Raw genomic sequence first — 24,894 nt, forward strand, 5'->3', positions numbered from 1 at the left:
AATGAGTTCATATTAAGGGTCAGATTCTAATGCCCAGAAAGCATAGACTATATTAGCATCCTGTTTCTTTAGTGAAAAATGAATATTCTTGAGGACAACAATGATAACAAAAACATTTACTGACATTTTTTACAAGGCCATTCTCTTAATCGTCTCACACATTTGATAGAACACTTAGGCATAAACCAATTCTCAGCCACGTTTGTATTTTGTGAAGGTTATTTGATTACCATGGGCGTGTGCCTCCACCTCCCCGCGCAGTAATTCCACTGAAGCGACCCAGAGTGGCTGTAACAACAACTCGCAGGGGGAAAGGAGTCTTTTCCATGAAAGGGGGATCAAGATCTACTGTCAGTGGATCTTCTTCATCAGGCTCTAAATGTAAGTATCTTCTTTATTTTATTTCTCTTTAAAGAAGGGTGGGGATACTTATCACTGTATGAATGTCTATACTCAATAAATTAATCAATGATTATGGAGCATTTGCTGTGTACAATGTATGAGAAGAATGTAAAATGGATAAGAAATGGTCTCTGCTTTCCACTACACTACACTGCAGTAGAAAACTGTTTTATTAGAGCAAATAACATGCTCTTGGCCCACCTAGCTTGTGACATATTGAAGTCTTGAAATATAACATGTTGCTTTTAATGAAGAAAAAAAGTCACTTCAAAATAGAGTGCATATAGTATCTTTTCAGGGAAACAGTATGCAAATTCAATGCATGTTTCGAATATTTGAGCACTGGGATAATTAAGATAGGCATAGTAGACAGATTAAAAGGGTAACTTTCCGTACTATTCTAAATCATGAGAATTATGTGTCTGAAAACATGTAATGTCATAAAAAAATAATATTTATATAATTTCACATTAATTAGTAAAAAGTAGAGCTACAAACTTCCCAACTAAACACATTGCTAAATTTTTATATGGACAGATTCAGAAAACTCTAATTTATTAGTAGAATATTATTCCTAAGGAAAGGATAGCAAAATTTCTTGCATTTCTTGAGATTACATACTACAGAGAAGAGACAGACAAGAGCAAGCAAAGTAAAATTTGAGGTGTTACACAGTAGATCATCACTATGTCAAAGAATAAAGTAGAATAAAGTTGGGAGCACTGTATTTCATGGGATGGTATATGACTGCCTCTCTGACGAGGTGGCATTTCAGCAGAGACCTCATGGAAGTAAGGGAGTGAGAGGGTGGGCTTGAAGCTATCAAGGGTAGAGTGTCTGGGTAGAGTGAATGGTCAGTGCAGAGATCTTACATTGGAACAAGAAACCAGTGCAGCAGAGGGAGAAAGAGGAAATTAGGCAGGAAATAAGGTAGAGGGAGGGCGAGTTCCAGGGAAGCTTGTCAGGCCATTGTAGGGATTTTATAGTTACTCTGCATCTCAATCTTTCAAGACAAATGAGGCAAATACCGTTATTCCAATATCACTGATGAGTAAGCACAGAGAAGTTCACATAGTAAATGGTAGGGCCAACACTAGAACCCATGTTTTTTCATTTTCATCCCTATATACTATCTACTCTAGAACATTGCCTTTTGTCTTAGTGCCATCAGAAATACTAAGAGAGAACGCTCTTGAAATACTTTGTTTTTACATGAGAATGTGCAAGAAGTAGTTACCGGAAGCACTAATGTTTCCGGTAACTAAGTTTTGTGCACTCAGAATTTGACTTAGCTAATATAACCTAAATAGCAAATTACATAGATTTACAGTTCCCTATGTACTGACTTATCCATTTATCTAATTATTCTATCAATAAAAATGTGAATTCCCTTTTTGAGTCTTAGTAATGAAAGAAAATGAGTTTCTGCAACAATCTCTAAACAACCTTATATGCTCTCTGAGTATTGTCAAAAGCAACAAGTTTCTTGAATTTGGTTCTTGCTGCGGAAAATTGAACATTGAATTGCCTGCTAGGTTTATAGAAGACTTTTTACCCTAGTAGTGTTAACTTAATTTCAAATAGAAATATCTTAAGCATCTGTGGATTCTTTGCCCTGTAGTCACTTTTAAAACAATGTTTACCAATGGGAACATTATTGATATTTTGGCCATGGCAGTTCTACATTGTGTAAGAGTATTCCGAGCTTTGCAGAACATTTAGCATCCCTGATCTCCAAACCTGAAAGGCCAACAGCACTCCTCATTCTTTGTAACAACCATGCATACTCTAAATCTTCCTTAAGGAGATGGTACCACCCTGATTTAGAACCAATGGATGGTGGCCATTCTTGGGCAAGAGCAGTTTTGTACAACTCAGCCACTTGATTGCCATAAAACACAGTGATGCAGAGAAGAGTGGTATTTTACAACGGTTATTTTGATGTAAATATCTTAATATTCAAATGCTTAAGCTGCATTTGGCCTTTTTATTTTTGATTTCTAGTTTTCTTGGGTCATGGAGAGAGAATGGGAATTATAAAATCTTTTTTAAGGATCTTATTAAGAATTTCTCTTGGTTTCATAATAATGAGATTTTGTAAGTGGAAAATAAGATATATTTCCTGCTTTTAGTATAATACTATGTGTTTGTTTTACCTTGTTGGTTGTATCATCCAATCCTCCGTAGAATTTGTTCTTTTGTGGCAAATTGATATGTCAAATTCTGAAAGTGATTGTTTAAAAATCCTCTGCCAGATAGTGACTTTATAAAGTTCTTCTTTTCTTCAGGTTTTATTTTATATACCACATTGCTTGGATGGTTTTTATATGATGTTTTATAATAATAAGAGGAGAAAAATAGTAGCTAACTTTTGTTGGTGTTTGTTCTATGATAACTATTGTTTTAAACATATATTTTTATATATTAGTACATATAAATTCATTTAAATATATTAATTTTACATATATTAATTCATTTGTTTCTCATAACTGCCTATAAGTGAAGTATTATCATCATTCCCATTTTATAGGTGTAGAAAATGAGGCATAGAAAAGTTAAGGAATATCCCTAAAGTCACAGAGCTATTTAATAACAGAGCCAGGAACTACAGCCTGTTTCTAGAGCATCTGTGTCTAGAGTATAGGCTCTTTAGTCTGTGCCCTTTTCAATACTGCCTCTCTATAACTTCTTGGAGAATCGTAACTTTTACATTTATATAATATCTCATTTACTATCTTTAGCCTAGAATTTTACTCTGTTCGATACTTTGCTTGATCCTCTACTGATAAGGCTCTCTTTTGGTTTGCATTTCCCTAATATATCCATTTATTCTCCACCTTTCTTTGTCATTAGTTTCCTGGGGCAGGTGTAATAAATTATCACCAACTGAATCATTTAACAACAGATATTTGGAGGCTGAATGTCTGAAATCAAGGTGTCAGCAGAGCTGTGCTCTGTCTCTGGAAGTTCTAGGGGACAGTTTGTTCCATGCCTTTCTCTCAGCTTCTGGTATGCTGGCAATCTGTGGCATTTCTTGGTTTACTGACACACCACTCCAATCTCTGCTTCCATGATCACATGGTCTTCTCCCATGTCTTTGTGTCTGTGTCTCTTTTCCTTCTTTTATGAAGACACTAGTTATACTGGATTAAGACTCACACTAATGACCTCATTGTGATTACATCTGCAAAGATGTATTTCCAACTAAGGTCACATTTACAGGCACTGGAGATGAGGACTTCAACATATCTTTTATGTTGAATATTTTAACCCATAACACTGTCACTTTATTTTTGCATATTTCCTAAAACAACATATATCTGGATCTTGTTTTTGAAAGCAATATGAAAGTCTTTGTTTTTTGCAGGGAAATTTAATACTTTTACATTTATTTTATTAACTAATCTATTGGATTATATTTCTTCCATCCTAATTCCAAGTATTTAACTTATTGTTTCCTCTTTTCTTCCTTTCCTTATGCTTGCTTAATGAGTTTTCTTTTAATTCCTATCTATTTCCTCTCAACTGCCTTAATTTGTATATTCTACTAGTATATTCTACTAGGCCTCTCTAGTAGAATAGTATATTCTACTAGGCCTCTCTATTTCATTAGTGGCTATAATATACTAAACATTTATAGATAAAACCTATTTGTATATTCTACTAGTATATTCTACTAGGCCTCTCTAGTAGAACTAGTATATTCTACTAGGCCTCTCTATTTCATTAGTGGCTATAATATATTAAACACTTATAGATAAAACCTATTTCATCTATTTCTCTCTTAAAATCAAACAATAGCTATGCTAACTCCCATCCAACAAGAACTTCACTTTTTTTACCTTTTTAAAAAAATTTTTATTGGAGTATAGTTGCTTTAAAATGTTGTTTCTACTGTACAGCAAAGTGAATCAGCTATACGTGTATATATATCCCCTCTTTTTTGGATTTCCTTCCGATTTAGGTCACCAGAGAGCACTGAGTAGAGTTCCCTGTGCTATACAGTAGGTCTCATTAGTTATCTATTTTATACATAGTATCAATAATGTATATATGTCAATCTGAATCTCCCAATTCATCCCCCCATTCCCTCTTGGTATCTGTACGTTTGTTCTCTACGTGTGTCTCTGTATCTGCTTTGTAAATAAGATTGTCTATACCAATTTTTTCATATTCCATATATATGCATTAATATACAACATTTGTTTTTCTCTTTCTGACTCACTTCACTCTGTATGACAGTCTTTAGGTCCATCCACATCTCTACAATATCGTTCCTTTTTATGGCTGAGTAATATTCCATTGTACATATGTACCACATCTTTATCCATTCCTCTGTTTATGGACATTTAGGTTGCCTCCATGTCCTGGCTATTGTAAATAGTGCTGCTATGGACATTGGGGTGCATGCGTCTTTTTGAATTATGGTTTTCTCAGGGTATATGCCAGGTAGTGGGATTGCTGGGTCACATGGTAGTTCTAATTTTAGTTTTTTAAGGAACCTCCATACTGTTCTCCATAGTGGCTATATCAATTTACATTCCCACCAACAGTGCAAGAGGGTTCCCTTTTCTCTACATCCTCTCCAGCATTCAGTGTAGGTAGATTTTGTGATCATGGCCATTCTGACTGGTGTGAGGTGATATCTCATTGTAGTTTTGATTTGCATTTCTCTAATAATTAGTGATGTTGAGCATCTTTTCATGTGTTTGTTGGCCATCTGTATGTCTTCTTTGGAGAAATGTCTATTTAGGTCTTTGGCCCATTTTTTGATTGGGTTGTTTGTTTTTTTGATATTGAGCTGCATGAGTTGCTTATATATTTTGGAGATTAATACTTTGTTAGTTGCTTTATTTGCCAATATTTTCTCCCATTCTGAGAGTTGTCTTTTTGTCTTGTTTATGGTTTCCTTTGTTGTGCAAAGGCTTTTAAGTTTAATTATGTCCCATTTGTTTTTTTGGTTTTATTCCCATTACTCTAGGTGGTGGGTCAAAAAAGATCTTCCTGTGATTTATGTCAAAGACTGTTCTGCCCATGTTTTCCTCTAAGAGTTTTATAGAGTCTGGCCTTACAGTTAGGTCTTTAAATTATTTTGAGTTTATTTTTGTGTATGGTGTTAGGGAGTGTTCTAATTTCATTTCATTCTTTTACATGTAGCTGTCCAGTTTTCCAGGCACCACTTATTTAAGAGGCTGTCTTTGCTCCATTGTATATTCTGGTCTCCTTTGCCAGGACATGAACTTTAGAAAGCTTCTATTTAATCACTCCCAAACCACCTTACCTTCTCCTCCACCACCCTTCTCTGCCATAGAAGCTCAAGTTTTATACATAAACATTAGACTTTTAGTTTCCAGCTTCTGTTAAATATTTATGTATTTTATATCTTTTCTTTCTCATATACTCTGTACTTAGTGCTTCTTTGACCACTCCAAGTGTCTGTTATCATTACTACCCATTAGGACTTAATTTAAAATTTTGTAAGATTTTTTTAGTTATATCCATTCTCTTTTAATTCTTAATTTCTAGGTTGCTTCTAAAATAATTACTTTGGGTAAACTGATAACATAATTTCTGAATCTATGCATGCCTAGAGAAGTCTTTATTTTTCCCCACATATGCATATTTTGACTTGGTCTAAATTATTTAATTATATTTCTTTTTCTCTTAATATCCTATGTACAATATCCCAACATCTTAACCACTTCTAGTATTCCACTTAAATACTGATGTTTGTATCATTCTCTATCCTTTGTTAGTATTTTCTTTCTCTCAGCTCTGAAATCTCAGCAAGATGTATCTAGAAGTATATCTTTTATCAATTTTCCTTTGGACTTTATGAACCTTTTGAAAATGAAGGTTCTAATCTTTTTTGGAGGGGAGAGGGATCTTCTTGGAGGTGGCATAATGTGTAGTATCTGGGACAGAGCACTCAACATGGCAGGGCACTGCCAGCATTCTTTGTATTTCCCTTAGTGGAGATACAGAGGCATTGCTTTTAGTAATATTTGTTAAATTCTAAATATATATTAAACAATTCCCCATATTAATGTTATATTTCACAATTAGAGTATAAAGAAATAATTGGTTAAAATAAACATACGTGTGGTTCTTATATTAAGTGAAACCAACCAAAGCACATAAATATAATGTGTGAATTTAATCGAGATGAAGTATATTTAACTTATTGAACAGAGAGCAGAAATGTGAAAAATATTTAGAAATGGAGAACAAAGAAAAACAGGGTTGACTATTAGGTTTAACTAGCAGGCCTTTTTTTTTTTTTTTTAATTAGTTTTTCTTATTTATTTATTTATCTATTTATATTGAGACACAATTGACATATAACATTGTGTAAGTTTAAGGTGTACAATGTGTTGATCTGATACATTTATACATTGCAATATGACTACCATCAGAGTTCTAGCTAACACCTCTATCATGTCACATAATTATCATTTCTTCTTTTTTTTTTAACATCTTTTTTTGAGTATAATTGCTTTACAATTGTGTATCAGTTTCTGCCTTATAACAAAGTGAATCAGTTATACATACACATATGTTCGCATATCTCTTCCCTCCTGCATCTCCCTCTCTCCCACCCTCCCTATCCCACCCCTCTAGGTGATCACAAAGCACTGAGGTGATCTCCCTGTGCTATGCGGCTGCTTCCCACTAGCTATCTATTTTACATTTGGTAGTGTATATATGTACATGGCACTCTCTCACTTTGTCCCAGCTTACCCTTCCCCCTCCCCATATCCTCAAGTCCATTCTCTAGTAGGTCTGCATCTTTATTCCCATCTTGCCCCAAGGCTCTTCTGTAGCTTTGTAATATAGTCTGAAGTCAGGGAGCCTGATTCCTCCAGCTCGGTTTTTCTTTCTCAAGATTGCTTTGGTTATTCGGGGTCTTTTGTGTTTCCATACAAATTGTGAAATTTTTTGTTCTAGTTCTTTGAAAAATGCCAGTGGTAGTTTGATAGAGATTGCATTGAATCTGAAGATTGCTTTGGGTAGCAGAGTCATTTTCACAATGTTGATTCTTCCAATCCAAGAACATGGTATATCTCTCCATCTATTTGTATCATCATTAATTTCTTTCATCAGTGTCTTATAATTTTCTGCATACAAGTCTTTTGTCTCCTTAGGTAGGTTTATTCCTAGATATTTTATTCTTTTTGTTAATGGTAAACGGGAGTGTTTTCTTAATTTCACTTTCAGATTTTTCATCATTCGTGTATAGGAATGCAAGAGATTTCTGTGCAATAATTTTGTATCCTGCTACTTTACCAAATTCATTGATTAGCTCTAGTAGTTTTCTGGTAGCATCTTTAGGATTCTCTATGTATAACATCATGTCATCCGCAAACAGTGACAGCTTTACTTCTTCTTTTCCGATTTGGATTGCTTTTATTTCTTTTTCTTCTCTGATTGCTGTGGCTAACACTTCCAAAACTATGTTGAATAATAGTGGTGAGAGTGGGCAACCTTGTCTTGTTCCTGATCTTAGTGGAAATGGTTTCAGTTTTTCACCATTGAGGACAATGTTGGCTGTGGGTTTGTCATATATGGCCTTTATTATGTTGAGGAAAGTTCCCTCTATACCTACTTTCTGCAGGGCTTTTATCATAAATGGGTGTTGAATTTTGTCGAAAGCTTTCTCTGCATCTATTGAGATGATCATATGGTTTTTCTCCTTCAATTTGTTAATATGATGTATCACGTTGATTGATTTGCGTATATTGAAGAATCCTTGCATTCCTGGGATAAACCCCACGTGAGCATGTTGTATGATCCTTTTAATGTACTGTTGGATTCTGTTTGCTAGGATTTTGTTGAGGATTTTTGCATCTATGTTCATCTGTGATATTGGCCTGTAGTTTTCTTTCTTTGTGACATCTTTGTCTGGTTTTGGTATGAGGGTGATGGTGGCCTCATAGAATGAGTTTGAGAGTGTTCCTCCCTCTATTATATTTTGGAAGAGTTTGAGAAGGATAGGTGTTAGCTCTTCTCTAAATGTTTGATAGAATTCGCCTGTGAAGCCATCTGGTCCTGGGCTTTTGTTTGTTGTAAGATTTTTAATCACAGTTTCAATTTCAGTGCTTGTGATTGGTCTGTTCATATTTTCTATTTATTCCTGGTTCAGTCTCGGCAGTTGTGCATTTCTAAGAATGTGTCCATTTCTTCCAGGTTGTCCATTTTATTGGCATAGAGTTGCTTGTAGTAATCTCTCATGATCGTTTGTATTTCTGCAGTGTCAGTTGTTACTTCTCCTTTTTCATTTCTAATTCTATTGATTTGAGTCTTCTCCCTTTTTCTCTTGATGAGTCAGGCTAATGGTTTATCAATTTTGTTTATCTTCTCAAAGAAGCAGCTTTTAGTTTTATTGATCTTTGCCGTCATTTCCTTCATTTCGTTTTCATTTATTTCTGATCTGATCTTTTTGATTTCTCTCCTTCTGCTAACTTTGGGTTTTTTTTTGTTCTTCGTTCTCTAATTGCTTTAGGTGTAAGGTTAGGTTGTTTATTTGAGATGTTTCTTGTTTCTTAAGATAAGCTTGTATAGCTATAACCTTCCCTCTTAGAACTGCTTTTGCTGCATCCCATAGTTTTTGGGTAGTTGTGTTTTCATTGTCATTTGTTTCTAGGTATTTTTTGATTTCCCCTTTGATTTCTTCAGTGATCTCTTGGTTATTAAGTAGTGTATTGTTTAGCCTCCGTGTGTTTGTATTTCTTACAGATTTTTTTGTGTAATTTATATCTACTCTCATAGTGTTGTGATCAGAAAAGATATTTGGTATGATTTCAATTTTCTTAAATTTACCAAGGCTTGATTTGTGACCCAAGATATGATCTATCCTGGAGAATATTCCACGATCACTTGAGAAGAAAGTGTATTCTGTTGTTTTTGGATGGAATGTCCTATAAATATCAATTAAGTCCATCTTGTTTAATGTATCATTTAAAGCTTGTGTTTCCTTATTTATTTTCATTTTGGATGATCTGTCCATTGGTGAAAGTGGGGTGTTAAAGTCCCTTACTATGATTGTGTTACTGTCGATTTCCCCTTTTATGGCTGTTAGAATTTGCCTTATGTATTGAGGTGCTCCTATGTTGCATGCATAAATATTTACAATTGTTATATCTTCTTCTGGATTGATCCCTGATCATTATATAGTGTCCTTCTTTGTCTCATGTAATAGTCTTTGTTTTAAAGTCTATTTTGTCTGATATGAGAATTGCTACTCCAGCTTTCTTCTGATTTCCATTTGCATGGAATATCTTTTTCCATCCCCTCGCTGTCAGTCTGTATGTGTCCCTAGGTCTGAAGTGGGTCTCTTGTAGACAGCATATATACAGGTCTTGTTTTTGTATCCATTCAGCCAGTCTATGTCTTTTGGTTGGAGCACTTAATCCATTTACATTTAAGGTAATTATCGATATGTGCATTCCTATTACTATTTTCTTAATTGTTTTGGGTTTATTATTGTAGGTATTTTCCTTCTCTTGTGTTTCCTGCCTAGAGAAGTTCCTTTAGCATCCGTTGTAAAGCTAGTTTGGTGGTGCTGAATTCTCTTAGCTTTTGCTTGTCTGTAAAGCTTTCAATTTCTCTGTCAAATCTGAATGAGATCCTTGCTGGGTAGAGTAATCTTGGTTGTAGGTTTTTCTCTTCATCAGTTTAAATATGTCCTCCCAGTCCCTTCTGGCTTGCAGAGTTTCTGCTGAAAGATCAGCTGTTAACCTTACAGGTATACCCTTATGTGTTACTTGCTGTTTTTCCCTTACTCCTTTTAATATTTGTTCTTTCTATTTAATTTTTGATAGTTTGATTAATATGTGTCTTGGCGTGTTTCTCCTTGGATTTGTCCTGTATGGGACTCTCTGTGCTTCCTGGACTTGATTAACTATTTCCTTTCCCATATTAGGGAAGTTTTCAACTATAATCTCTTCAAATATTTTCTCAGTCCCTTTCTTTTTCTCTTCTTCTTCTGGGACCCCTATGATTCAAATGTTGGCACATTTAATGTTTTCCCAGAGGTCTCTGAGACTGTCATCCATTCTTTTAATTCTATTTTCTTTATTCTGCTTTTTCAGTAGTTATTTCCACTATTTTATCTTCCAGGTCACTTATCCATTCTTCTGCCTCAGTTATTCTGCTATTGATCCCTTTTAGAGAATTTTAAATTTCATTTACTGTGTTCTTCATCACTGTTTGTTTGCTCTTTATTTCTTCTAGGTCCTTGTTAAATGTCCCTTGTATTTTCTCCATTCTATTTCCAAGATTTTGGGTATCTTTACTATCATTATTCTGAATTATTTTTCAGGTAGACTGACTATTTCCTCTTCAAATGTTAGGCCCGGTGTGTTTTTACCTTGCTCTGTCATCTGCTGTGTGTTTCTCTGTCTTCTCATTTTGCTTAACTTATTGTGGTTGGGGGTCTCCTTTTCGCAGGCTGCTCATTCATAGTTTCTGTTGCTTTTGGTGTCTGTCCCCAGTGGCTAAGCTTGGTTCAGTGGGTTGTGTAGACTTCCTGGTGGAGGGGACTAGTGCCTGTGTTCTGGTGGATGAGGCTGGATCTTGTCTTTCTAGTGGGCAGATCCATGTCTGGTGGTGTATTTTGGGGTGTCTGTGGCCTTATTATGATTTTAGGCAGCCTCTGTGTTAATGGATGAGTTGGGTTCCTGTCTTGCTTGTTGTTTGGCATAGGGTGTCCTGCACTGTGGCTTGCTGGTTGTTGAGTGGAGCTGGGTGTTGGCATTGAGGTGGAGATCTCTGGGAGATTTTTGCCATTTGATATTATGTGGAACTGGGAGGTCTCTTGTGGACCAGTGTCCTGAACTTGGCTCACCCACCTCAGTGGCACAGCCCTGACGCCTGGCTGGAGCTCCAAGAGCCTGTCCTCCACACGGCTCAGAATAAAAAGGAGAAAAAAAAGAAAGAAAGAAGAAGATAAAATAAAATAAAGTTATTAAAATAAAAAATATAAAATAATTATTAAGAAAAAAAATTTTAAGTAATTAAAAAAAAATAGACAGAGAGAACCCTAGGACAAATGGTAAAAGCAAAGCTATACAGACAATATCACACACAAAAGCATACACATACACACTCACAAAAAGAGAAAAAGGGGAAAAAGTATATATATCATTGCTCCCAAAGTCCACCTTCTCAGTTTGGGATGATTCATTGTCTCTTCAGGTATTCCACAGATGCAGGTACATTAAGTTGATTGTGGAGATTTAATCCGCTGCTCCTGAGGCTGCTCGGAGAAATTTCCCTTTCTCTTCTTTGTTCGCACAGCTCCCAGGGTTCAGCTTTGGATTTGGACCCGCCTCTGCGTGTAGGTCGCCTGAGGGCGTCTGTTCTTCGCTCACACAGGACGGGGTTAAAGGAGCAGCTGCCTTGGGGGCTCTGGCTCACTCAGGCCAGGGGGGTGGGTACGGATGCGGGGCGAGCCTGAAGCAGCAGAGGCTGGTGTGACGTTGCAGCATCCTGAGGCGTGCCGTGCGTTCTCCCGGGGAAGTTGTCCCTGGATCGCGGGACCCTGGCAGTGGCAGGCTGCACAGGCTCCCGGGAGGGGAGGTGACCTGTGCTTGCACACAGGCTTCTCAGTGGCTGCAGCAGCATTCTTAGCATCTCATGCCTGTCTCTGGGGTCTGTGCTGATAGCCGAATGTCGCACCCGTCTCTGGAACTCCTTTAAGCCACGTTCTTAATCCCCTCTCCTCACGCACCAGGAAACAAAGAGGCAAGAAAAAGTCTCTTGTCTCTTCGGCAGCTGCAGACTTTTTCCCCCGGACTCCCTCCTGGCTAGCTGTGGTGCGCTAATCCCTTCAGGCTGTGTTCACCCAGCCAACCCCAGTCCTCTCCCTGCAATCCGACCGAAGCCCGAGCCTCAGCTCCCAGCCCCCCGTCCGCCCCGGCGGGTGAGCAGACAAGCCTCTCAGGCTGGTGAGTGCCAGTCGGCACCGATCTTCTGTGCAGGAATCTCTCCACTTTGCCCTCTGCACCCCCGTGGCTGCGCTCTGCTCCCTGGCTCTGAAGCTTCCCCCCTCCACCACCCGCAGTCTGCACGCGCGAAGGGGTTTCCTAGTGTGTGGAAACCTTTCCTCCTTCACAGATCCCTCCCACTGGTGCAGGTTCCGTTCCTATTCTTTGTCTCTCTTTTTTCTTTTTTCTTTTGCCCTACCCAGGTACGTGGGGAGTTTCTTGCCTTTTGGGAGGTCTGAGGTCTTCTTCCAGCGTTCAGTAGGTGTTCTGTAGGAGTTGTTCCACATGTAGATGTATTTCTTATGTATTTGTGGGGAGGAATGTGATCTCCTGTCTTACTCTTCCGCCATCTTGAAGCTCCTCCGGCCTTTTTTAAAAGAGATCTTTGTCGTGAGGGACAAGCGTAAGATATAAACATAAACTTAACATCAGTATCAATTCTTCACAGACTCAGGGAGAGATTGCCTGCCCGATACTCAGTGAAATATAAAAAGATCAATCCATAAAATTAAATGAAAGACCGAAAGCTTTCCCAAAATGATTCATTCAGCTTCAAAAACAGAGTAATCAGAATTACTCAGAAGCAAACTATTTCCATTAAGATTGTGGTCTGGAACTTGGACAAACTAGCGTTTGAGTCAAGTAGTGCTGTGGAATGATGGCTGGAATTTACACTCTGTAAAACTACATTTTCTCATCTTCCAAATGGACATGAAGATACTCAGCTCATATCTGAGTTTATGGATAAAATGTTAGTAAATCCATAGAAGTAAAGTAATTTCAGACCTACTACAGAAAATAGAAAATATGAAATCTGCTATAGAACTAGTAGATAAAAAATGATAGGGACAGATACCAAGACTCGAGACAGAAGGCATTAGAGCAGGTCTGGGAGAGCTCACTATAAGTGAGTCTGACTGACTAAGAGAGCTGGGGTCATCAGAGATAAGGATACTGCTATATCTTCTGTGACTTCATTAATCACTATAAATTGAATGTCTTTGGGCTAAGGTACAATTTTTTTGCACTTCGATTTTTTTTCAGGAGCCTCCATACTATTTTCCATAGTGGCTGCACCAATTTAATTCCCACTAGCAGTGCACGACGGTTGCCTTTTCTCCACATGCTCCTCAACATTTATCTCTTGTCTTTTTGAATAACCATCCTAACAGATATAAAGTGATATTTCACTGTGGTTTTGATTTGCATTTCCCTGATGATTAATGATGTTGAGCATCTTTTCATCTACCTGTTGGCCATCTGTATGTCTTTTTTGGAAATATGTCTGTTCAGATCCTCTGCCCACTTTTTAATCAGATTTTTTTTTGCTATTGAGTTGTATGAGTTCTTTGTATATTTTGCATATCGGCCCCTTATCAGATACGATTTACAATTATTTTCTCCCATTTAGCCTTTTCATTTTGTTGATGGTTTCCTTTGCTGTACAGAAGCTTTTAAATTTGATGTAGTCCCATTTGTTTATTTTTTGTTGCTGTTGCTTTTGCTTTTGGTGTCATATTCAAAAAATCGTTGCTAAGACCTATGTCAAGGAGGTTACTGCCTACATTTTCTTCTAGGAGCTTTATGGTTTTAAGTCTTGATTACATTACATTAATCTTTAATCTTTATGGTTTTAACTCTTGATTACATTACATTACATTCAAGTCTTTAATCCATTTAGAGTTAATTTTTGTGTGTGGTATAAGATTGTGGTCCAGTTTCATTCTTTTGCATGTGGTTGTCCAATTTTCCCAACACCATTTTTTGAAGAGACTGTTCTTTCCCCATTGTACATTCTTTGCTCTTTTGTCATAAATTAATTGACCATATATGCATGGGTTTATTTCTGGGCTGTCTATTCTATTCATTGATCTACATGTCTGTTGTCATGCCAATACTATTTTGTTTTGATTATTATAGCTTTGGAATATAGTTTGAAATCAGGGAGCATGATGTCTTCAGCCTTGTTCTTCTTTCTTAAAATTGATTTATTCAGGGCCAATTTGTGGTTCCATACAAATGTTAGGATTGCTTGTTCTATTTGTTATTCTACAAACAATCTAGTCTTTCTTAAGTGTAATCAATGGAAAATTTTTCCATGTCTCTTTTCCTTTTGACATATTTGGACTCCAACTTCTGTTCCCTTTGTTTTTTACCATTCTTTTTTTTTTTTTTTTTTTTTTCTATTTTTCCTCTTTATTGTGAGATAGTTTCTTTCAACTTTTGCTCTCCCAAATTTGCTTTTTAGCAATTTTACTACTAACACATTTTTATTCAGAAATCAAGTTTTTATTTCTAGAAATCCTTGTTTGAAATTGCTTCTGTTTAAGTGTTAAGGCCATGGCATTTTTATTAACATTTTCTAACATTGGTTTTACATCCTCAGTATCCACCTAGTCCAGTTATTTGCCTCATCTCCCTCCTACAAAAAATTACTCTGTAAATCACTTTCTTTCTTGGAGAATTCCTCAACATCTGTGCACCTCAAGCTATTTTTGTCTCTCAGTAAGTGAGGGACTAAAAGCCAATGTGATTTCTTACCAAATTGACTAGTAGCTATCTTGGACCTCTCTTTTGACATGTAAGAACTTTCTTGTTCTCAGGTATAAACTGAGATAGATGTCCACCCAACAGTGCATCTCCCCTCAGGGAATGCCTCTGGTGTCAACGGGACTCTCAAACTTTCCAAGGACTATACATTGCAAGGTGCTAGGTATAGTCCCTTTCATCACTCTACTGAATCCCTCTTCTCTTCCCCCACCTACCCAGGGAACAATAACATTCCAGCCTTCTGGCAGAGGCAAACAGCCCATTTTTGAATCTCTGTATACTTAGCTTCTTTCCTTGCCACTGTATGTTCAAATACTCCAATTCCATGCCTCCACCTTCTTTCAGAGGACATGGGTCTTAGGTATATATGGATGATCTTCCAGTTTCCATGTCAGCCATAATTTATCTTACTTTATAATTTAAGTTAATATTGTTTTGGGGGTTGAGGCACCAAAACATAGACTGTATTCATGTTTCTATCCCTCAGAAATCCCCAAATACTGAAAAATCTAATGACTTTTTTCTTACATTGGAATAAATCAGTAATGAAAGGATGTTTATAAAAACCAAATTGCCAAAGTCAGCTACTTGCAGACATAATGAAAACTACCCTTTTGTAAGGACCATCTAGTAAAATAATTATTTGAAATACATTATGGATGTATTAATTCTCAAATTATGTTAATTTAAATAAAATTATTAGCACAGAAAGGCAACAGACTGATCAATTCTGTGTATGCTTCATATAGTTCTATATATTTAAAGGCTCAATTCACAAAAATTAACTTTAGTGTTATTTTAGTGAAATATAAATCTAAACAAGATTTGTATATAATTCACTGGCAAGCATAACTAGAATCACAATTGCACATTCTCTCTAAAAGCATATTGGCAGACAATATTTTTTATACACACACACATATAAGTATGTGTGTATATAAGTATTCATTATTTGATAGTACTTCTGTAATTAACCTGGTATGTAAGAATAACAATAATTTTCAAATTCAAATCACACATAAAAAATTTGAGTGAAGTGTGAAATATACTGTGTTAATATTGGCTTAAGTGAATGAATATTTACTGAGGTATACAGTTTGGTCTTTTATTAATAGTTGTTTCCCAGTACTTAATGACTTGGCAAGTTTAGGGGAGGAAATTAATGTTATAGCTTGGACAGTTTGTCTTGCTTATTTCAGAGTTTTTAATAGTACTAAATTCAACTGAGGAGAAAAACCATATAAAGAAAAAATATATTAATGCTATAATTTACCAAAGTTGAATACCGATAAGTGTTTAAAATGAATTTCTCTTTTAAAAAAAAATTAGATTACCACTAGGTATTTCTGTCCCTTTTCAAATCAACTTGAACTAATACTATAATCAACTTGTCCTGTCCCACATTATGGAATCATAAGATAAAGATGTGATAGTGCTAATAAACACTTTACAAAAGAGAGAAGACATGAACACCTATGATCTTTAGCTGAGTTTTTAGTTGAAAAACCAGTGTCTTCTGAAAAAAATACAATATTAAATCACTTTCTTTAAATAATTAATTTAAATTCTAATGTCTATCAAGAGAAATCCTAGTAAGTTCTGAGGCCTTTGGGGTCCTGTCAATGCACTTTCAGTGACAGGACAGGTGACAGACAAATGTAAAATCCCTGAAGCACCTAACAGACAAATAAAGGCAGTTCAATTAAATTTAAGAAGTAGTAGTTGTGGGACTTCCCTGGCAATTCAGGGGTTTAGACTTCGCCTTCCAATGCAGGGAGTGCAGGTTTGATCCCTGGTCAAGGAGCTAAGATCCCACATGCCTCGTGGCAAAAAAAAAAAAAAAAAAATCAAAGAAGCAATATTGTATCAAATTCAATAAAGACTTCAAAAGAAAAAAAAAAAAAGAAGTAGTAGTTGAGAACATATCTTAACACTAAGGAAGTGTTGTGTTGGTTTTTTCACCCCAAATGCACATAATTGCTTTACAAGGTTGTGTTACTTTCTGCTGTATAACAAAGTGAATCAGCTATACGTATACATATATTCCCATATACCCTCCCTCTTGCATCACCATCCCACCCTCCCTATCCTACCCCTCTAGGTGGACACAAAGCACCGAGCTGATCTCCCTGTGCCATGCGGCTGCTTCCCACTAGCTATCTATGTTATCTATGGTAGTGTATATATGTACATGCCACTCTCTCACTTTGTCCCAGATTACCCTTCCCCTTCCCCGTGTCCTTAAGTCCATTTTCTACGTCTATATCTTTATTCCTGTCCTGCCCCTAAGTTCTTCAGAAACTTCTTTTTTCTTTTTTTTTTTAGATTCCATATATATGTGTTAGCATACAGTATTTGTTTTTCTCGTTCTGACTTACTTCACTCTGTATGACAGACTCTATGTCCATCCACCTCACTTACAAATAACTCAATTTCATTGCCTTTTATGGCAGAGTAATATTCCATTGTATATATGTGCGACATCTTCCTTAGCCATTCATCTGTTGATGGACACTTAGGTTGCTTCCATGTCCTGGCTATTGTAAATAGTGCTGCAATAAATATTGTGCTACATGTCTCCTTTTGAATTATGGTTTTCTCAGGGTATAGGCCAGTAGTGGGATTGCTGGGTCATATGGTAGTTCTATTATTAGTTTTCTAAGGAACCTCCATACTGTTCTCCATAGTGGCTGTATCAATTTACATTCCCACCAACAGTGCAAGAGGGTTCCCTTTTCTCCACACCCTCTCCAGCATTTACTGTTTGTCAATTTTTTGATGATGGACATTCTGACTGGTGTGAGGTGATACCTCATTGTAGTTTCGATTGGCATTTCTCTGACGATTAGTGATGTTGAGCATCCTTTCAAGTGTTTGTTGACAATCTGTATACCTTCTTTGGAGAAATGTCTATTTAGGTGGTCTGCCCATTTTTGGATTGGGTTTTCTGTGTTTTTGATACTGAGCTGCATGAGATGCTTGTATATTTTGGAGATTAATCCTTTGCCAGTTGCTTCATTTGCAAGTATTTTCTCCTATTTGAGGGTTGTCTTTTTGTCTTGTTTATGGTTTCCTTTGTTGTGCAAAAGTTTTTAAGTTTCATTAGGTCCCATTTGTTTATGTTTGTTTTTATTTCCATTTCTCTAGGAGGTGGGTCAAAAAGAACCTTGCTGTGAATTATGTCATAGAGTATTCTGCTTATGTATTCCTCTAAGAGTTTTATAATGTCTGGCCAACATTTAGGTCTTCAATCCATTTTGAGCTTATTTTTGTGTATGGTGTTAAGAAGTGTTCTAATTTCATTCTTTCACATGTGGCTGTCCAATTTTCCCAGCACCACTTATTGAAGAGGCTGTCTTTTCTCCATTGTATATTCTTGCCCCCTTTATCAAAGATATGGTGACCCTGTATACGTGAGTTTATCTCTGGGCTTTCTATCCTGTTCCATTGGTCTATATTTCTGTTTTTGTGCCAGTAATATACTGTCTTTTTTTTTTTTAACACCTTTATTGGAGTATAATTGCTTTACAATGGTGTGTTAGTTTCTGCTGTATAACAAAGTGAGCCAGCTATACATATACATATATTGACATTTCTCCTCCTTATTTTGTCTCTCTCCCACCCTCCCTATCCCACACCTCTAGGTGTACACAAAGCACTGAGCTAATCTCCTAGTGCCATGCGGCTGCTTCCCACTAGCTATCTATGTTACATTTGGGAGTGTATATATGTCCATGCCGCTCTCTCACTTCGTCCAAGCTTACCCTTCCCCCTCCCCGTGTCCTGAAGTCTATTCTCTCCGTCTGCATATTTATTGCTGTCCTGCCCCTAGCTTCTGCAAAACCATTGTTTTTAATTCCATATATATATATGTGTGCATATATAATGTATGCACAGTATTGGTTTTCCTCTTTCTGACTTACTTCAGTCTGCATGACAGTCTCTAGGTCCATCCACCTCACTACTAATAACTCAGTTTCATTTCCTTTTATGGTTGAATAATATTCCATATATATATGTGCTACATTTTTATCCATTCATCTGTCTATGGACACTTAGGTTGCTACTATGACCTGGCTACTGTAAATAGTGCTGCAATAAACATTGTGCTACATGTCTCTTTTTGAATGATGGTTTTCTCAGGTTATATGTCCAGTCGTGGGATAGCTGAGTCATATGGTAGTTCTATTTTTGTTTTTTAAGGAACCTCCATACTGTTCTCCATAGTGGCTGTATCATTTTACATTCCCACCAACAATGCAAGAGGGTTCCCTTTTCTCCACACCCTCTCGAGCATTTATTGTTTGTAGATTTTTTGATGATGCCCATTCTTACCAGAGTGAGGTGATACCTCATTGTAGTTTACATCTGCATTTCTCTGACGATTAGTGATGTTGAGCATCTTTTCATGTGTCTGTATGCAATCTTTATATCTTCTTTGGAGAAATGTCTATTTAGGTCTTCTGCCCATTTCTGATATGGGTTGTTTGTTTTTTTGATACTGAGCTGCAAGAGCTGCTTGTATATTTTGGAGATTAATCCTTTGTCAGTAGCTTTGTTTGCAAATATGTTCTCCCATTCAGATGGGTGTCTTTTTTGTCTTGTTTATGGTTTCCTTTGATGTGCAAAACCTTTTAAGTTTCATTCGGTCCCATTTGTTTATCATTGTTTTTATTTCCATTTCTCTAGGAAGTGGGTCAAAAAGGATCTTGCTGTGAATTATGTCATAGAGTGTTCTGCCCATGCTTTCCTCTATGAGTTTTAGAGTGTCTGGCCTTACATTTAGGTCTTTAATCCATTTTGAGTTTATTTTTGTGTATGGTGTTAGGGAGTATTCTAATTTCATTATTTTACATGTAGCTGTCCAGTTTTCCCAGCACCACTTATTGAAGAGGCTATCTTTTCTCCATTGTATATTCTTGCCTCCTATATCAAAGGTACAGTGACCGTATGTGCATGGGTTTATCTCTGGGCTTTCTATCCTGTTCCATTGATCTATATTTCTGTTTTTGTGCAAGTACTATACTGTCTTGATTACTGTAGCTTTGTAGTATAGTCTGAAGTCAGGGAGCCTGGTTCCTCCAGCTCTGTTTTTCTTTCAAAGATAGCTTTGGCTATACGGGGTCCTTTGTGCTTCCAAACAAATTGTGAAATTTTTTTGTTCTACTTCTGTGAAAAATGCCATTGGTAGTTTGATAGGGATTGCATTGAATCTGTAGATTGCTTTGGGTAGTATAGTCATTTTCGCAATGTTGAATCTTCCAATCCAGGAACATGGTAAATCTCTCCATCTGTTTGTATCATCTTTAATTTCTTTCATCAGTGTCTTACAGTTTTCTGCGTACAGGTCTTTTGTCTCCTTAGGTAGGTTTATTCCTAGGTATTTTATTCTTTTTGTTGCAATGGTAAATGGGAGTGTTTCTTTAATTTCTCTTTCAGATTTTTCATCATTACTGTATAGGAATGCAAGGGATTTCTGTGCATTAATTTTATATTCAGCTACTTTGCCAAATTCATTGATTAGCTCCAGTAATTTTGTGGTAGCATCTTTAGGATTCTCTACATATAGTATCATGTCATCTGCAAACAGTGACAGTTTTACTTCTTCTTTTCCAATTTTAATTCCTTTTATATTTTTTCTTCTCTGATTGCTGTGGCTAAAACTTCCAATACTATGTTGAATAATAGTGCTGAGAGTGGGCAACCTTGTCTTGTTCCTGATCTTAGTGGAAATGGTTTCAGTGTTTCACCGTTGAGAATGATGCTGGCTGTGGGTTTGTCATATATGACCTTTATTATGTTGAGGTAAGTTCCCTCTATGCGTACTTTCTGGAGGGCTTTTATCAAAAATCGCTGTTGAATTTTGTCTAAAGCTTTTTCTGCATCTATTGAGATGATCATATGATTTTTATCCTTCAATTTGTTAATGCAGTGTGTCACAATGATTGATTTGTGTATCCTTGATTGTTAATGCGGTGTATCACAATGATTGATTTGTGTATGCATTCCTGGGATAAACCACACTTGATCATGGTGTATGATCCCTTTAATGTGCTGTTGGATTCTGTTTGCTAGTATTTTGTTGAGGATTTTTGCATCTATGTTCATCAGTGATATTGGCCTGTAGTTTTCTTTTCTTGTTACATATTTGTCTGGTTTTGCTATCAGGGTGATCGTGGCCTCATAGAATGAGTTTGGGAGTGTTCCTCCCTCTGCTATAATTTGGAAGAGTTTGAGAAAGATAGATGTTAGCTCTTCTCTAAATGTTTGATAGAATTCGCCTGTGAAGCCATCTGGTCCTGGGCTATTATTTGTTGGAAGATTTTTAATCACAGTTTCAATTTCAGTGCTTGTGATTGGTCTGTTTATATTTTCTATTTCTTTCTGGTTCAGTGTAAGAAGGTTGTGCTTTTCTAAAAATTTGTCCATTTCTTCCAGGTTGTCCATTTTATTGGCATACAGTTGCTTGTAGTAATCTCTCATGATCCTTTGTATTTCTGTAGTGTCAGTTGTGACTTCTCCTTTTTCATTTCTAATTCTATTGATTTGAGTCTTCTCCCTTTTTCTCTTGATGAGTCTGGCTAATGGTTTATCAATATTTTTTAACCTCTCAAAGAACCAGCTTTTAATTTTATTGATCTTTGCTATTGTTTCCTTCATTTCTTTTTCATTTATTTCTGAACTGATCTTTGTGACTTCTTTACTTCTGCTATCTTCAGGGTTTTTTGTTTTTCTTTCTCTAATTTCATGAGGTGTAAGGTTAGGTTGTTTATTTGAGATTTTTCTTGTTAATTGAGGTAGGGTTGTATTGCTATAAACTTCCCTCTTAGAACTGCCTTTGCTGTATCCCAGAGGTTTTCGGTAGTCATGTTTCATTGTCATTTGTTTCTAGGTATTTTTTTATTTCCTCTTTGATTTCTTCTGTGATGTCTTGGTTAATTAGTAGTGTATTGTTTAGCCTCCATGTGTTTGTATTTCTTACAGTTTTTTTCCTGTATTTGATATCTAGTCTCATACCATTGTTGTTGGAAAAGATACTTGATATGATTTCAATAATCTTAAAATTACCAAGGCTTGATTTGTGACCCAAGATATGCTCTATCCTGGAGAATGTTCCATGAGCTGTTGAGAATAAAGTGTTTTCTGTTGTTTTTGGATGGAATGCCCTATAAATATCAATTAAGTCCATCTTGTTTAATGTGTCATTTAAAGCTTGTGTTTCCTTATTTATTTTCATTTTGGATGATCTGTCCATTGGTGAAAGTGGGGTGTTAAAATCCCCTACTATGATGTGTTACTGTCGATTTTCCCTTTTATGGCTGTTAGCATTTGCCTTATGTATTGAGGGGCTCCTATGTTGGGTGCATAAGTATTTACAATTGTTATATCTTCTTCTTGGATTGATCCCTTCATTATTATGTAGGGTCCTTCTTTGCGTCTTGTAATAGTCTTTATTTTAAAGTCTATTTTGTCTGATATGAGAATTGCTACTCCAGGTTTCTTTTGATTTCCATTTGCATGGAATATTTTTTCCATCCCCTCACTTTCAATCTGTATGTGTCCCTAGGCCTGCAGTGGGTCTCCTGTAGACAACATATATATGAGTCTTATTTTTGTATCCATTCAGTCAGTCTATGTCTTTTGGTTGGAGCATTTAATCCATTTACATTTAAAGTAATTATCGATATGTATGTCCCTATTACCATTTTCTTAATTGTTTTGGGCTAGTTTCTGTAGGTCTTTTCCTTCTCTTGTGTTTCCTGCCTAGAGAAGTTCCTTTAGCATTTGTTGTAAAGCTGGTTTTGTGATGCTGAATTCTCTTAGCTTTTGCTTGTTTGTAAAGGTTTTAATTTCTCTGTCAAATCTGAATGAGATGCTGGCTGGATAGAGTAATCTTGGTTGTAGATTTTTCCCTTTCATCACTTTAAATATGTCCTGCCACTCCACTGTGGCTTGTAGAGTTTCTGCTGAAAGATCAGCTGTTAACTTTATGGGGTTTCCCTTGTATGTTATTCATTGTGTTTCCCTTGCTGCTTTTAATATTTTTTCTTTGTATTTAATTTTTGATAATTTTATTAATATATGTCTTGGCATTTTTCTCCTTGGATTCATCCTGTATGGGACTCTCTGCACTTCCTGGGCTTGATTGACTCTTTCCTTTCCCACATTAAGGAAGTTTTCAACTATAAACTCTTCAAATATTTTCTTAGACCCTTTCTTTTTCTCTTCTTCTTCTGGAACACCTATCATTTGAATGTTAGCATGTTTAATATTGTCCCAGAGGTCTGAGACTGTCCTCAATTCTTTTCATTCTTTTTTCTTTAGTCTGCTCTGCAGTAGTTATTTCCCCTATTTTATCTTCCAGGTCGCTTAACCATTCTTCTGCCTCATTTATTCTGCTATTGATTCCTTCTAGAGAATTTTTAATTTCATTTATTGTGTTGTTCATCATTGTTTGTTTGCTCTTTAGTTCTTCTAGGTCCTTGTTAAACGTTTCTTTTATTTTCTCATTTATTGTGTTGTTCATCATTGTTTCATTTATTGTGTTGTTCATCATTGTTTGTTTGCTCTTTAGTTCTTCTAGGTCCTTGTTAAGCCTTTCTTTTATTTTCTCCATTCTTTTTCCAAGATTTTTGATCATCTTTACTATCATTACTTTGAGTTCTTTTTCAGGTAGACTGCCTATTTCCTCTTCATATGTTTGGTCTGCTGGGTTTTTACCTTGCTCCTTCATCTGCTGCATATTTCTCTTTCTTCTCATTTTGCTTAACTTACTGTGTTTGGGGTCTCCTTTTTGCAGGCTATAGGTTCATAGTTCCTGTTGTTTTTGGTGTCTTCCCCCAGTGGGTAATGTTGATTCAGGGGCTTGTGTAGGCTTCCTGGTAGAGGGGACTGGTGCCTGTATTCTGGTGAATGGGGCTGGATCTTGTCTTTCTGGTGGGCAAGGCGATGTCCGGTGGTGTGTTTTGGAGTGTGTGTGAACTTAGTATGATTTTAGGCAGCCTCTCTGCTAATGGGTGGGGTTGTGTTCCTGTCTTGCTAGTTGTTTGGCATGGGCTGTCCAGCACTGGAGCTTTCTGGCCATTGAGTGGAGCTGGGTCTTAGCATTGAGATGGACATCTCTGGGAGAACTCTTGTCAGTTGATATTACATGGGGCTGTGAGGTCTCTCGTGGTCCAATGTCCTGAATTCGGCTATCCCACCTCAGAGGCTCAGCCCTGACACCAGGCCAGAGCACAAAGACCCTGTCAGCCACCTGACTCAGAAGAAGAGGGAGAGAAAAAGAAAGAAAATATAAATAAATAAATAAATATTTAAAATAAAATAAAATAATTAAAATAAAAATATTATTAAAGTAAAAAAATTTTTTAAATGTAATAAAAAAATAAAAGAGCAACCAAACCAATAAACAAATCCACCAATGATATCAAGCGCTAAAACTATTCTAAGACAAACATAAAAATCTGAAACATCAGTCGCATACAACAAACCCCAAGTCTACACTTGCTCCCAAAGTCCACCACCTCAATTTTGGGATGATTCATTGTCTATTCAAGTATTCCACAGATGCCGGGTACATCAAGTTTATTGTGGGGATTTAACCAACTGTTCCTGAGGCTGCTCGGAGAAATTTCCCTTTTTCTTCTTTGTTTACACAGCTCCTGGTGTTCAGCTTTGGTTTTGGCCCGACCTCTGCATGTAGGTCGCCTGAGGGCCTCTGTTCCCCACCCAGACAGGAGGCGGTTAAAATAGGGGCTGATTCAGGGGCTCTGGCTCACTCAGGCTGGGGGGAGGGAGGGGTACAGAATGCGGGGCCAGCCTGCAGTGGCAGAGGCCAGCATGATGTTGCAACAGCCTGAGGCACGCCTTATGTTCTCCTGGGGAAGTTGTCCCTGGATCACGGGACCCTGGTAGTGGCGTGTTACACAGGCTGCCGGTTGGGGGGAGGTGTGGA

General features: G+C 36.7%; 1 protein-coding gene across 6 annotated transcripts in view; it reads left to right on the top strand.

The window, feature by feature from the left end:
• RALYL (RALY RNA binding protein like) overlaps positions 1 to 24,894 on the top strand; it is an 867,550-nt gene that overhangs the window by 749,606 nt on the left and 93,050 nt on the right. For all 6 annotated transcript variants that reach the window (XM_061172228.1, XM_061172229.1, XM_061172227.1 and 3 more), the window contains one exon: positions 218 to 381. In XM_061172228.1, coding sequence (XP_061028211.1) covers positions 218 to 381 — 164 coding nt within the window. The remainder of the gene's footprint in view (positions 1 to 217; positions 382 to 24,894) is intronic.

This window comes from Eubalaena glacialis, chromosome 17, assembly GCF_028564815.1.
Source record: "Eubalaena glacialis isolate mEubGla1 chromosome 17, mEubGla1.1.hap2.+ XY, whole genome shotgun sequence".
NCBI classification, from domain to species: domain Eukaryota; kingdom Metazoa; phylum Chordata; class Mammalia; order Artiodactyla; family Balaenidae; genus Eubalaena; species Eubalaena glacialis.